General features: G+C 38.7%; 1 protein-coding gene across 3 annotated transcripts in view; it reads left to right on the top strand.

The window, feature by feature from the left end:
* Positions 1-9,618, top strand: part of SYNE1 (spectrin repeat containing nuclear envelope protein 1) — a 595,717-nt gene extending 586,099 nt beyond the window's left edge. For 2 of the 3 annotated variants that reach the window (XM_040350885.1, XM_040350884.1), the window contains 2 exons: positions 444-502; positions 8,703-9,618. In XM_040350885.1, the coding sequence (XP_040206819.1) occupies positions 444-502; positions 8,703-8,943 (300 nt within the window). In that variant the 3' untranslated portion in view covers positions 8,944-9,618. The remainder of the gene's footprint in view (positions 1-443; positions 503-8,702) is intronic. The other variant, XM_040350883.1, reaches the window with a different exon arrangement.
* Positions 9,619-15,653: the final 6,035 nt, after the last annotated feature.

Genomic DNA, 15,653 nt, shown 5'->3' with positions numbered 1-15,653 from the left:
ACTAGTCTCCTATAGGTCCTAGTGGTATAATGTACGGGAATACTGGCTTTTCGAAAGTTTTAACAAAACTCATCAATTATATTATATATTCATGATGAAAGTTAATCATAATAATCAGTTATAACTATAATTAGTTATAAATTCAATTATACATGAATACATTTTATTTTGTGAAAATAAAAGAAAAATATTTATTGGATGAAACTAGTACATTATTTAGTGATGTATTTAGTATGTATTATACTGCATGTTTATTAATATAGAATACAGAAAACAAAATCGAAAGCCAGTTTCCCTTCCCTCCTGGGTATTGGTCACCTCATGTGATTTTATTTTCTTTTGCTGCACTTTTCATTTTGTTGATTTTTCTTTCATCGGTAGCTTGTCTTTTTTTGCCTGGACTGAACATTCTTCTTTCTTTACCCCCTGTTCATTGCAAACAGCCACGGGGCAAATGTAGTGTCTCACAGCCTGGACCCTCTGTCAACAACCCACCTAGCAGGTACCTTATTCTCCTGGTTTCCAAGTTCTACTCTAGAACACAGAGGATGATAGAATATGTCCAGCAAGAAGGTCAATCCTGTTCTACAAAATTTACTGAAATCTCATTATACACCATGCTGAGCCTTACAAGGACAAAAAAAAAAAATTCTTTATGGCACATACATTCATCATCCTCTCATTTTCTAGACTTCAGTTAAAGTCAGGCTCTACTCCATTCATCTTTGGAACTTGCCAGCCATCAAAATGGATATGAGTTACATACAGTCCATTTTGTGGGCGTTTGCCTCCTCTGAACTCTTCATTGTGAGAACAGATTGGTCCATGGAATTGGTGGCGCCATCTCTAATCGCTAACCTCACTAACCCTTACTAACACAGCTGTCAGTATATTTGCACACAAATGTAGCCCATGTTTTTCTGACCACAAGAGTGCAGACATGAAGCTTTCTGCTTTTCTTTTTTTCTCTATTATTTGGGTAACATTTACATATTTCTGTAAAGAAAGGCTTGCGCATTTTGGTTGCTGTTGTTTTGTGTGCTTCAGTCATTTTTATTTTTTCATGAGTCTACTTTCCCTATTTGTTCTAAATATCCCAAGCATCCTTGCTGTCACTAGTTTTAGGACATAATAAACAATTAGTAGTAAAGTCAACAAGACCACATGTCTATTAAAAATAGATTTAAAAATGAAAAGGTAACTTCAAATTCATTCGACAATTGACAAAGAAAACTCTAGTAAAATGTAACCATGATCACTACAGATAGACCATCTAAAAGGTGGACATAGATGCTAGGACATTTACTTTACACTCTTTACAGTAAATCCTGGCATTAATTGTAGTATTATTTAAAGTAAATATCACATGGCCACATCAGTGATTATTAAACACCAATGAAATTGACTACATTTATATGGTAAACCTTATACAAGATCTCTCCATATAGTAAAATGGAGGAGTTCCTCCCATCCTTTAATTCATATGTTTTTTGGAGACAAATCTACAATTGTTTGGATTTTACTTGTAGACCTCCTTCTGCTGGTACAATCTGTTATTGCATCCAGCCCATACAATTCAATGGTTTCCATTGTGGAACACTTTTTTTTACTTTTTGGCCTCCAGTACTACACGTTATGAAGGCAACAATGGGACATGGTCCTAATGTGGTTTGGTAGTGGACTCTGGGAAGTGGGGTCAGTACTATAGTATAGCTATACAAAGGAATCTCATCCAAAAAGATAAATTCAACTGCCCTGGAAATCCATCTTTTCTGTTGCTATCTATCTATCTATCTATATATATATATATATATATATATATATATATATATATATATATATATATATATATATATATATATATATATATATATATAAATATATATATACACATATATATATATATATATATATATATATATATATATATATATATATATATATATATATATATATATATATATATATATCAGGTAAGTATGTAAATAAAGCACATTCACAATCCAATAATATTTTTTATGCAACAACTTTTTTGTTTGCAAGTTGTACTGGTTGCTCATGTCTACTATATAGACTATTGAGTGCCTGCAACCTAACTGCCAAAACATGCATAGTTGTGAATGCTTATCTTTATTTCAGTGCAGGCAAATGGTGGTAACAGAGCCAAACTCTTCCAGCACCATCTTAACTTAGCAGGTATAATAGCAAATGGATAAACATATATACCATAGCCTATTGCTGTTTTTCATGCTTGGTTATGAAGTGTTTGAGGTGTCTTCTGGCACATGAGGATTGCCACTCAATTCACTGATCTATAATAGACATAGGGCAGCCTTTGCTACATTTTTTTTTGCATGTAAAAAATGTTGTTGCAAAAAAACAAATACTTAAACTATTGTTCTTTATGCTCATGGACAACACTAAGCTTCAGTAATGTTTCACTTGACAGGGTGCTAAAACATGCCTTATTCTCAAAGTTGTCCGTTGTTGCTTCTACTGTTTATGGTAGAAGAACATGCCACAGTAGAGTAACCCTTAAAATTGGCCATACATTGGCCATTTATTGGTCAAGATAGGTTGTTTGAGCCACATCTGGCTTTTACATTCAACAGATAACTGGTCAGATATTGAAAAGTCAATGCAAAATATTAAGTTGTACCAGAACTGCATTGGTCTGCATATGTGGTTCTTACACAACTGTTTCTATTATCCTAAGTGTAGCTACCAACCATTGTTTGATTTTGCCATCACTGTTGATGGCCAAATTAGTTAGTTACTAATTTTATTTCCGTGATCTTGTCTACATCAAGTTAGACCTATAGGAGCAAATATTTAAAGGAGAAGTATAGCCAAAGCTATTTTGCTGGCACTTCTCTTGGGGATCATGACAGTGCAGTTTTTTCTACACTCATGTGACCCTTTTTCAGCCAACAGTGGACCCAGCCCATGGTCGGCTGACATCACTTAGCCGGTCCAGGCTTTAGAAAGATCCCAACTTTACAACGAGCCACTGAGAGCCTGAACAAGGTGCTCTCACCCCTGCACACCCAGTCTTAGAAGCAGTGGGGGACAGCTGCAGCATCGAACTGATGCAGCATCCACCTAGGTGAGTATAAATGTTTATTTAAAAAAAAAAAACAATGCTTCTCTTTTAATTATTTGCTACGGGTATCTACATACCTGCATTTGGAAATGGCCTCATATACTGTATGTTTTTGATGTGAGGTCATGACAAATCAATGACCTTGATCATACACCTATGTTTATCAGATTTCAGTGAAAAATAAATAGATAAAAAATTATTAAAACAATTATTCTTAGAGAGCAGCAGACTCCTTTTTTCAACTTGTCAGATTGTGTAATATGATGACTTAATTAGTAACCAGCAGGTTTGCTTATGAGCTGATGAGCATGTTCTATTTAATCTAGAGTGATAATAAAGGTTTCAAGCTCTCATCACCTTTCCGGCTGACATCTTCCATTGCCAAACATCTGGCCCAGCGTGCGTCTTAACAGCTTTGCAGCTTGCAGTGAAGCCCACTTCCTAATAACATCTCAGCCGCAGCACTCTTTCTTTCCACTGGCACTGTTGATTAACATATCTTTTTGCAGTACAGCACAATATTCAATTTGTCATTCAGGCAAGCATGGAATACAAACGAGTTTCAACTGAATGGAGAGCTTAATCAAAAGCACAAGTCAGACAGGTTGTGTTTGATGTCAGCTACAGTACTAACTGATAACACAGAACAGGCTGTCACTGTGTTCCTTATTATTTTAAATGCCTCTGATCAGAGTACTTTGTGTTTGATCTTGCACTGGATCAGTAAACATTGATAGACTACGGTTTAAGGGCAAACAAAATAAAATAAAGCAGTTTTACAAGATTTTTAATGACACTGAAGCATTTCATAAACAGTTTGTGGCCTGTGAAATTAATGCAGGCAAAGAGATTTTTTGTTGTTTTATTTTGTATGTTGTACACTAATTACATCTCCCTTATAAAATATATATTTAAATTAAACGTGTGATTTGCCCATTCAGAGAAGAGCAACAGGTTAACTTTATTTCCCCCATCCCTGGCAACATTTACCCTTTTCTATGCTGATCCACCTTTCTGTTCAGCACCTGAAGCCAACAGGAAAACCCAATGCTCATGCTGAGTGTATACTACCTCTCCATTAAGTTTTTACAGTTTAAAGAAGAAATACAATTAAAAAAATCAAGCAGGCAGGTTTTTTATTGCAGAAAAGATATTCAATAAAACAAACTTACCAATCTGCAGACTTTTAGAATGTACACTGAGCTGTGAATGCAGGGCCTTTTTTTAAACATATCTGCTGCCTATAGCAATGTTATGTTCATTAACAGGTACCTGGCCATCATTATTTTGTCCAGAAAGCCATCCCTGCTTTCCACCAACATGCGGAGCTTAATGTGTCTGTGTCATTGGACCATGCTGTCAGTGGTAGGACACACATGACCATGGGCATGTGGCCTAGTAAGCATGGGCAGTGACATTGCACACTGAGGCCTCGTACACACGACCATGTTTTTCGGCAAAAACCAGCAAGAAACTTGCTGTTTTGTTTTTTTTTGCAGAGGAAACCGGTCGTGTGTACACTTTTCGACGAGGAAACTGTCGAGGATCTCGTCGAGCTAAAAAGAGAGCATGTCTTCTTTTTCCTCTACGGCAATGGAGAAATTTGGCTCGCCGAGATCCTCGACAGCCTAACAAGGAACTCGACGAGCAAAATGATGTGTTTCGCCCATCGAGTTTCTCGGTCGTGTGTACGAGGCCTGAGTCATTCCTATAGCACTGGGATGGATGTAGGATGAGGCACACTGATGTAGCTGGCAATGCCACCATGGGTCTTGTCTTAAAAAATTCAGACTTATTACTGCTCAAAAAAATGTAGTTGTCACAGCCAAACGACCTAAAAAAATATTTGATGAATCAGACCTGAGCTGATTCGCTCATCACCTATCTGGACCTAATTATTTTGACATTCTGTTTCCACTTTGTTTTTTTTTATTATATTCTTAAGCCCCGTACACAGGATCGAACCTTTGTCCGACCAAAATCACATCGGAATTTCTGACGGAATTCAATCGGAGTAAAAGAGAACATGTTCTCTATCTAAACTCCGATGGAATTCATCTGAATTTCCAATGGAATTACTCCGATAGGGCATACACACGGTCTGACCTTTTCCATCGTAAATTCCAAACGTGTGTACAGGGCTTTACACTGATTGTCCCAGGTCTGAGAAAGGTTTACCTTAAATTTTTTAGCACTGCTTGCCCGCATTGTACTGCAGATGGGAGGCTCCTACAGGCACACCAATGTACCTGTACGTCGCTGGCCTCTTCTAGGTACAGGGTGCACCTACCACCCCTCTTTCTCGCTATTAGACACAGAAAACTTGTGTCAGCAGGTCCTAGACAATTATTCTGGGACTTGCTAATCGGCTGTGTCCAATCACAGCCCTATGTTGACAGACAGCACAGGGCTCTTGTACAGAGGGAACAATTCCTTTGTTGTTTCTCCCTGCAGAGCAGGGAGAAACAACAAAGAGATTTTAGGTAAAAAGCAGCACATCATACACACAATAACAGTTGTTAGGCACACACTAATCCCCTTGATTACCCCCAGTTGTTAACCCTTCCCAGTCAGTGACAGTACATTAACAGTGTATAGTACTATCACTGATCAATGTATTATTGGCCCTGGCAATGTCAGTGTCAGGTAGTCAGTTCCTACCCAGTGTCAGTTAGTGCCACACTATTACAGTCCCACTATAAACCGCTGGTCACCGCCATTACTAGTATACATTTTTTTATTCAGTATGTATACCATAGTTTGTAGATGCTATAACTTTCACGCAAACCAGTTAACATACACTCAGTGCTAAATAGCGAAAATGACCTGGTCACGAAGGGGGTAAAACCTTCCAGAGCTGAAGTGGTTAAAACATGTCAGAATAAAATAAAGATAATATACATTACTCTGGGAAAAATTATAAACAAAGAAGGTAAAAGTGGTTGGTTCAAAAAGCTTGGTTCATGAAAAGTAAAAAATCTAATCTGAGATTGCTAATGCCCCTCTCACCGATGATTTATTTTTAGACACCTGTAACCAGCAGGTTAACGTTTTGAAAAGTAGGTTTTTCTCCTTTAGTCTAAGCAAAAGCTGATTATTTAATAATTTATTAATATAAACCTATTAAAATATTTTTTTTTCTAATTTCCCCCCCAAAAATTTAAGCAACCAGACCTACAAAGTTAATGGGAAAGTAAGCTGAAAAGTGTCTGCGCATGCTTTTTTTTTAATAAAAATTGCAGGGTAAAAAAATGTCCATAACTTTAAAAGTTATGTAAACTCAAAAACAAAATTGTAACATATTTCAGCTTATCAGTCAGTAGATGTGGTGGTTGCATTAATTTTCCCTTCTTTTCCTTTATTTTCACCTAGTGATTCTGTTACTAAAACAAATAGATTAAGGGTGACAACGCTCACCCTACTTTATCAGGGCAACAGATGCAGGATGGGACTACAGGAATCTGCCACTCACCTCCTATATAAAATTGGGAGGCTTGGCTCTGTAGTCCATAGAGAGACCTTAGAACCATATACAGTGGAACCTCGGATTGCGAGTAACCCGATTAACAAGCGTTTTGCAATACGAGCCCTGTATTTTTAAAAGTCGTAACTCGGTTTGCGAGTGCTATCTTGCAAAACAAGCATGATTCAGGCCAAAGCTGCGTGCAGTACCGCGTTTGGCCTGAGGTGGGGGGCCCCAGAAGACGAACGACGCTGAATGCAGCTGATCGGCGCCTGTTCGGAAATGCACAGAAAGGGCAGAGAACAGCTCGGCTGACCTTTGGAAAATCCCGGGAACGAAGATTTTCCGAGGTTTGCCAAGGTCACCCGAGGTTCTCCAGCGCCCCCTGCCTCTGGCCGCATGCGGTATTGCATGCCATTGATGTCAATGCGGAACAAATTATTTTTGTTTCAATTGACTTCTATGGGGAAACTCGCTTTGATATGCGAGTCCTTTGGATTGCGAGCTTTCTCCTGGAATGGATTATGCTCGTAATCCGAGGTTCCACTGTACATGATAAGAGTCAGCACAGAGCACAGGAAATTAGATCACATGATCTCTGGCAAGATCAACAGGTATTGCTTGTACTTATCAAACAAATATAAAAATACACTTTGGTATAGTTAACAGACCAAAGAAGAGGCATTCATTTTTAGAGTTCACATACCTTTTAACTTTCAGCTACATATGTTATTATTAATTTTATAATCTGTGGGATTACAGATAGTATCCACTGTTACAATGTCCAGACCCATAATGCAGAAGCAATCTTATGGATTGTTGCACTGTCCTATAACTGCCACATCATAGTCATACTTTTAGCTTCCTCATCATTCTGCAAATGAGAAAATGTACTATTTGTGATGGGATGGTAAAATGATTGAAAAGATAGCACAGGATCCTGGTTCTGATGGAAATCTGCCAAATCTTCTACCACGTCAAGCCTAGTATTGTTCACATAACAATTGGATTGTACAAAAAGTATTATTTTGAATTATAGTTTAGAAAAAAAAAGTAAATAGAGTAGTTCTCTGTAGTACAGATGTGTTTTTAAAATAGCCAAAAGGTCTGCTGGGTTAATAAATTTATGTATAAAATACCTGGAAACATAGACTGGGGAATGCACTGTCTACTTCTTCTCTAGAAATTAGGGAGAAGGTGCAAAATGCATGAACTTCATTCATCCCACAATGTGTAGGAGCAAAAAATAAGCCGAGTTTTTCAACACATTTTTTTGTGCTGAAAATGGCCCCCTCGGCTTATACTCAAGTCACCTTTTTGCGCCTGATTTCCCGGACTTTGGGGACCCGGTACTGGCCCCAAACTTGGCACACATGCAGCCCGATTTCTCCCCTACAATTTTGCAAAGTTTGTTGTCTGGTGGACCTACGACCGGGGAGCCCTGATTTTTCAAAGCCAGGCTCCCCTTCCATAGACTCCTATGTTAAACGTCAGTCTAGTCGTGGACACAGTGAGGCATGGGCACAGTGAGGCATGCAGATGGGCACATTTTTTTTGTGGTAAAATGATGTGCCTCGGCTTATATTCGGGTCGGCTTATACTCAAGTATATACGGTATATCTGGGCACAGTGAAATTATATCACATGAACAATGGATGACTGGAAGTGCAAAACAGCCCATCCTAACTAAAGTGCACAATATACATATATACTTTAAATATATATATATATATATATATATATATATATATATATATATATATATATATATATATATATTGAGAGAGAGAGAGATACAACAGCATTCCCTTCCTCCTAACTGTCCACGGCGATCTGTTTCAGTGATTTTACACATATTACTCTGTTCTGAGGCATTTTTATAATGATTATCCTAAGATAATGTTTGAAATTTAGGTAAAACTTTACACACACAGCTAAGTTTAAAAACTGTTTACTGATTTCCACATCAGAATATCATTTATTGATTTACTTTCCATGTGAATAAGTTACATTTATGGGCTAGAACTGCACAGTGTATTGATAAGAGCTCCGAGTTCTCACAAAGACTGAGTAGATATGGAAGCTACAATAAAATGTATTTTTTGTAAACTTACCTTTATCAATTCTGTTTATTAGGTCCAAAGACGATGGCTCAGGTTCCTACCCTTCTGAAGCTAATTTAGCTCAAAGACACCAGTCATTCTTCCTACGAGTCCTCCGAGCTGCGTTACCACTTCAACTTCTTCTGCTGCTTTTAATTGGTCTTGCTTGCCTTGTACCAATGTCCGAAGAAGACTACAGTTGTACTCTGTCCAATAATTTTGCAAGATCCTTCCACCCAATGCTCCGTTATACCAACGGACCACCCCCTATATGAAAACTCTGGCAGTACCTTGTCTAGAAGGTATATAATGCCAGCTTTTATTTGCACTTAATGTGGCAGCTTTATTTCCCTTAATTAACATATAAAATTACAGCTCTGTTAGAGCCCCTACAGTATTGAGTACATTATGTTGTGCATCAAAATACAATCACCAATTTCTGCTCAGAAAATACAACCTATTAACCTTAAATCATGCGACCTTCTAAAAAAAAATTAACTATGCATAGCCAAGATTAATATTTTTGTTGTCAAAGAAAACTCTAATAAGTCAATTGATCCCCAATGTGAGTATTATCAGTATTTGACAAGAAGCAATTATGATGCTATTTTAGACGCTTGTAATATAAAATTTTAAAGAGCTTAAACAACCAATATTATTTTTTTTTACTTTTCTCTGTGGCATTTTTGGTTGATGGGCTTTCTGTGTGGGGATTTGGTGGGGGAGCATGAACTAACTATAAACTCTGTATTAAGTATGGCAGATGTACAAATGAGAAGCACTTTTTTTAAGCTATGAAACTGGATGTAAGAAATGAAGTCCTGACCTCGGCAGAAACCAATTTATGAAATGTCAAGTAAAGAAATAGAAAATATTATTTATGTATGTACAGTTTGCTAAGCAAAGTTTGTTTGTATTAATTTCTTGCAATTATAGATATTGTAAAATAATTTTGTTGTCTGCATTTTTTGGTTAACGATAACAATATGTCTTTTTGACATTCCAATATACGTATTTCTTCTTATAAAGAGTCTCTACTTGGACAGATCCATCAGTAATAAGAGATTTGTTTATTTCCAAACTGTGGACTTGGGCACTTCATTATCTTGAAGTTGTATCATCCCAAAAACATACGCCAAGAAAAATATAATAGGGGACTTTATAGCACTCAAGAATTCAAATTACACAAGTATTTATAAAGATTCAATTTCAATTTATTTGTACAAAATGGACATATATATGCATTTAAATAGGTTAAAAAACACTAGGAATTTCGTAGGTATAGATTGCACACATCTGACCACAAGTGATGAACTAACTGTCAGGCCAAACCCACAGGGAGCTGTCACACGATAGCAGGCTGCCAACAGCTGTGGTCAAGGAAATCCCCTCCCTGCAGTTGCACGTAAAAAAGGGGAGGGGGTACTGGTGGTATCATTGACATAATATGGCCACATGGTCATATTTGGTCAATGGCATTGACCTGACCCCTAATGACTACTGATCACCTTAGCTTGTGTTATACATATTTCATATATTATTATACATATATTGCAGATATTCCATTTTACAACCAAACGGGCAATGCATTTTGTAGAATGAATTCACTTTTTCAGGCCCAAACATGAAAGGACTACACACTATTTAACAACCTTCGTTGAAAGTAATTCTTTGTGTCTTTTACTTAATACCTAACACCAAGAATGTTGCAAACAAGTGTCCACCAATAAAAATACAGTGGAGCCTTGGTTTACAAGCATTTTTTTTAAAATTCTGATTTGGCTTGGTTTCTGACTTGACGAGTATTTCCGAGGCTCTCCGGCGCCCCCTTTCCCACATGCAGTATTGCATGTCATATAAGTCAATGCGGAACAAAATATCTTTGTTTCCATTGATTTCTATGGGGAAACTTGCTTTGATATGCGAGTGCTTTGGATTACAAGCATTCTCCTGGGACAGATTATGCTCCTATTCCAAGGTTCCACTGTAATGAAAATGGATAAACACATTTTGCTTCAAAATGTCAGGAATAGACTCTGGCCACCAGGAGCAATTGAGTGCTAGATTTTTCTTGCAATCTATGTCAGCCTATCTGCCCAAACTCTGACATGGAGACTCCCTGCTTGGACAGAGGTACCAGTAATGATAATGGGAAGAGCTACCCTCTGGGTATAACACAAGGTGGCCTAAACATCCTAATCAGGTTTCTGATGGAAATGCCAGACCATGGAGCTTTGTAATACTGGATTGTACAGCTACTTAAGCAAGCACAGTTGTACCAAAGACGGCTACTTAAGATTTTGGTGGCATATTGGATCTAAGTGTATTAAAAACAGTATTTATTCATAAATAAATAAAAAGCAGATGCGTGCACAAAGGAACTAATGCAGAAGCTGGGGGGTGTAGAAAGGCAGTGTCCCACTGCACCTCCCGGACTGCCTGAGTAATCCAGTTGAGCCCGATGGTATACTGCCTGGCTGGGCTGCAGAGTCATTCATATCGTTCTCCTGCTGGAAGAAGCTGACAATAGTAAAGCCCGCCCTCTGGGATGTCATCATCTAATGGCATGTCCCCATAATGGAACACATTCCCCATTTTTTTTTTTAAGCTGTTTTAAATTTGTAAAAGTCCTGCCTGAGAGCAGACACCATAAGATGCTCACTATCACCTTTCAAAGATGTAAAACCCTCCTTTGTATGTACAGTATCTCTGAAATTTGTTTTTAAATTAGCTGTCCTGTCCAATGAAAGTACTCCTGTGGTTATTAAGGGCACTCTTGTTGGACAAGGGAATGAAAGTTGTCAGCCCTGAACTCTTAAGTTGGAGGATTCAGGCCGCTTGCAAGAAAGTGAAATCACTTTCAGAGGGGTACACAAATTATGATTTATTAGCCAATAATCTTCTTATCAATGAATACATCCAACTTTTCCTTCATGGTGTTAACGTGTCACTAAACTATATGTGTAAAAAGGGGAACCCTTCCTAACAAGTATTATAATCTTTATGTGACCTTTGTTTAGGCCAGAAATCTGTAACTGGGCTTACACTGCTTGTCAGCTACAGGCAGTCACCTATGTTCTTTGTTCATGGTGCCAACGATCTGCAGTTCATAGAGCATCCACAGCATTGCCAAGACACTGTGCATGCCCCATTTCTTTAAAGAGGAACTGCAGTCTGTAATAAAAAAATATTTGCCATTCTGAAGCTTCCCTCCAACCACTTTGCATATTATTTTATATATACTGTGATTCTGTACTTGCCAAATATGCTGCAGAAATCTCCCTCCACTAAGTCTGACTGCATCCATTTTAACCGTGGGCAGCTGTAACTGACTTCCTGGATTTACACACACACCTTAGCTATGAGGCTCTCATTGGCACTCTTATGACTCACCCCCTCCCTTTCTGGCAAACTCTCACATGAGTGAGAGCTGGGCATGATGTCATAAGCCTAGGCTCTTTCCCAGATAAGAAACAGGAAGTGGGCTGTATAAGGTAATTACCGTCAGATTTTTTTTTTTACTATCCAAAGTTAAAACAACAAGGGAAGAGGATTTAATAGATGTAAAGAATTACTAACGTTACTAAGTAAAATAAGCCTTGTATCCACTGTTTACTATTCAGGAGATCTCTGTCACTATGACCGAACTGGGGGCAGGGCTAATCCAGAGCAGGTCACATGTCACCAAGCCTTCCCTCAGGCTGTATAAAGTGGATTGAAACTGTCACTTAAGGATCTTCTCTGTCCAAAGGCATTGGTGAGTGGATCAGATACTTGACTGACAGCTTAGCCCTGGCTTTGCATGGCCTGGGGATGGGTCTGGTGACACCACAGGACATGTGACCCACTCTAGCTGAGCCCCGCCTGAGGAAGAGAAGAAAAAGTCATGTGATCCCAGATTGTAGAAGGTGTATAAAAGTATTTATTGCTCTTATTAATAAAGGGTTTCACATGTAAGGAATGGCTGATGGCGTGTCATGTTATTTGGATGCTGTAATAGTATCAGTGTTTAGAATCACTTGTCTCACATGTCTCCCTGATGTACAGACTACAGTGGGAGGGGCTGAGTTTCCCCTCTAACATCAGCCGGGCGGTCACGTGACTGCACATCAGCAATGTGAACAAAGGCTTTTAGCTGAAGAATAAAAAACAAAGCACACACTGCCTAGTACATATTGTTATTGTGGAGGGGCTGGCAGGAATTGGCAGTAACTTTTTAGGCAAAATAGCGGCAGGAGGGGAGGGGTAGGGAGTGAAGGAGATCGTATTCTCACTGCAGACTATGAAAATGACAGGGATAGGGAGGAAGATGAGGGGGATATGCAGAGATGCACAGGAAAGAGCTGTTTTGATGGAGGCACGTAAACTGATCATGCTTTTATGGCTCAGCAGTCATGATAAACGTAGTCATCTCACAGAGGGGAAGGCAGGATCAACCAGGTACTATAGAAAATAGAAAGGGGCAATTGAAAAGGCAAACACACTATGCAACAGCTTGTACCATAAAGGGTCAATAGCATGATTTTTTTTTTTTTGGGGGGGGGGGGGTAACAAAACACTTTAAGCCTAATTCGCTTTGCTTTTCAGCATATAAGAATATAAGACCACAAGTCTTCCAGTTCATAATTTTTTAAATATATATACCAGGGTAAAATAAAAGTCTGACCCATCAAAAGGGAACTGTGTATAAAAAATGTGCTAGCAATAACATTTTTTGTTTGCTATAATATTCAGTCAGGGCTGCTGACAATTGGAAGCTGTTAGTAACTACAAGTCAGTTGTTTCTGAGAGTGTTGCAATAAAGTCCCCCCCAGGGTAAAAGGCAGACGTTCACTTTGAGCTTTACTATTCCTCTATATAAAACTTGCTCTTATGTTATATCCTTTAAGTTAAAATAATTTGTTAGTCATATTTTGTGGTAAATATCTGGTGCTGCTAAAAATACAATAAAGTAAAGCTAGTAAAAATTACTAGAAAATGTACTTTTTAAAATGTTCACTATTACTTCTTAATAGAAAAGGAAATAAAATATATGCATCCAGATCTCCTGTGAAATTAAAGCCCCGTCAGTCTCAAGAAAAATTATGTTTAATATTTAGGTTAGATTACAAAATCTAAAATGTTTAGGCTTGTAACTGAGACATCACCAAAATAAAAAATAAAAAAATGTTACAGATCAAGGGGTATAAGGAAAAATAGTCCTGGAAATTGGAGTGGTCAGGGAAGTTTGTCACCCTGCATTGAAGAATAAAACCAATTATGTCAATTGCTGCATTTTAAATAATGATTTACTGCCTATAAGGACTCATGCCCATGGGTGTTTAAAAAAGACGAGTTGTAAAGACATTACGGATGGCTAAATGCGTTTTTACGCGTTAGCGCTAAGCAGCATTTTTCTTTTTTAAAAGACATCCCTCTGCTATTTTCCACTCCCTAATTACCCTCAATGCCACAGAAAATAAATACAGTTGTTAGTATGGATCCTGTCATCCAGAATATAGACGAGGCAATCCTGCTGATTGTCTTGCGGAGGCTGCGGAGAAGAAGACTGGTGGAGGAGGAGAGAAGAAGCAGACGTCATCAGGTTTGGATGCCATTCAATGGTATCCCGTCGGGTGTCTACATGGTATTTTACAAATATGTATGCCCAACTGCGCTCATATGCAGCAAAATTCCACAATTTCAAAAGGATGCATGTGCCTGTGCCTGATGAGCTGTTGAAGAGGCTCAGGCCAATGCTGACCATGATGGAAACCATGATGCAAACTCTGTGTCACCGGAGGAATGGCTGCTAGTGACACACATTTTAGGAATATGTAAACATATGGGTTAGGGTTAGTGGATAGGGTTGGAGATAGGGTTAGTGGTAGGGGTTGGGGTTAGGGTTTGGGGGCTAGGGATAAGGGATAGGGGCTATCAGTAAGGGGATAGGGGGTAGGGGTTAGGGTATATGTGTTGGGGTTAGGGTTTGGGGGCTAGGGATAAGGGATAGGGGCTATCAGTAAGGGGGTAGGGGTTAGGGTATATGTGTTAGGGTTAGAGGTAGGGATTAGGGTATAGGGGTTAGGGTTTGGGGTTAGGCGTAAGGGGGTAGGGGTTAGGGGATATGTTTAGGGTTAGAGGTAGGGATTAGGGTATAGGGGTTAGGGTTTGGGGTTAGGCGTAAGGGGGTAGGGGTTAGGGTATAGGGGTTAGGGGATATGTTTAGGGTTAGGGGATATGGGATAGGAGTAGGATTTCTTATTTGTATGCAGTTTTTTTCAATATGTAACATTTTTATATTATGTTAGGTTCCTTGCCACAGGACAAATCTATGTCTCGTTGCATCACTACTTCCTCCTTGGTCTCACAGTGGTGGCCAGAGTGATGGGAGAAACATGTGTGGCAATATTTGAGAAGTTACATGGCGTTGCAATGCCAGAGCCCACAGAAGACATCTGGGAATCAGTTGTTGACACCTTTTGGGAGAAAACTCAGTTCCCCAATTGTATCTGTGTCCTTGATGGGAAACACATAAGGGTGAAGAAGCCTCCTCACTCTGGATCATCATATTTCAATTATAAAAAATATTTTTTGGTGGTTCTCCTGGCATTGGCTGATGCACATCTGAAATTCCTTGCTGTGAATGTGGGAGCATATGGCAGCCAAGGTGACGCCCGCATATTCCATGAGTTGTCAACATGAAGGACGGTTCAATATTCCTCCCAGAATGTCTCTACCCTGCACTGAGGAACCCAGCTTGTCATTGGTCATGGTGGCAGACGAGGCCTTTGGACTGGCTAAAAATATCATGAGGCGATACAGGGGCTATGGTCTCAGCCATCAGCAAAAAAATCTTGTATCCAAGCTCAGAGTACATTTTATGGACTTGAGATCAACGGCACATGTAATGACCATCCAAAATAAATTTGCCCAATTTTTTGTATCAACTCATGTAGAGGTGTCATGACAAAATGATTTTGTGTAAAAAAAAAAATTGAATACA

Source organism: Rana temporaria, chromosome 4, assembly GCF_905171775.1.
Source record: "Rana temporaria chromosome 4, aRanTem1.1, whole genome shotgun sequence".
In the NCBI taxonomy this organism is placed as follows: Eukaryota; Metazoa; Chordata; class Amphibia; order Anura; family Ranidae; genus Rana; species Rana temporaria.
Note: the sequence above shows the minus strand (reverse complement) of the source record. Positions and strands in the feature narration are given on the sequence as shown.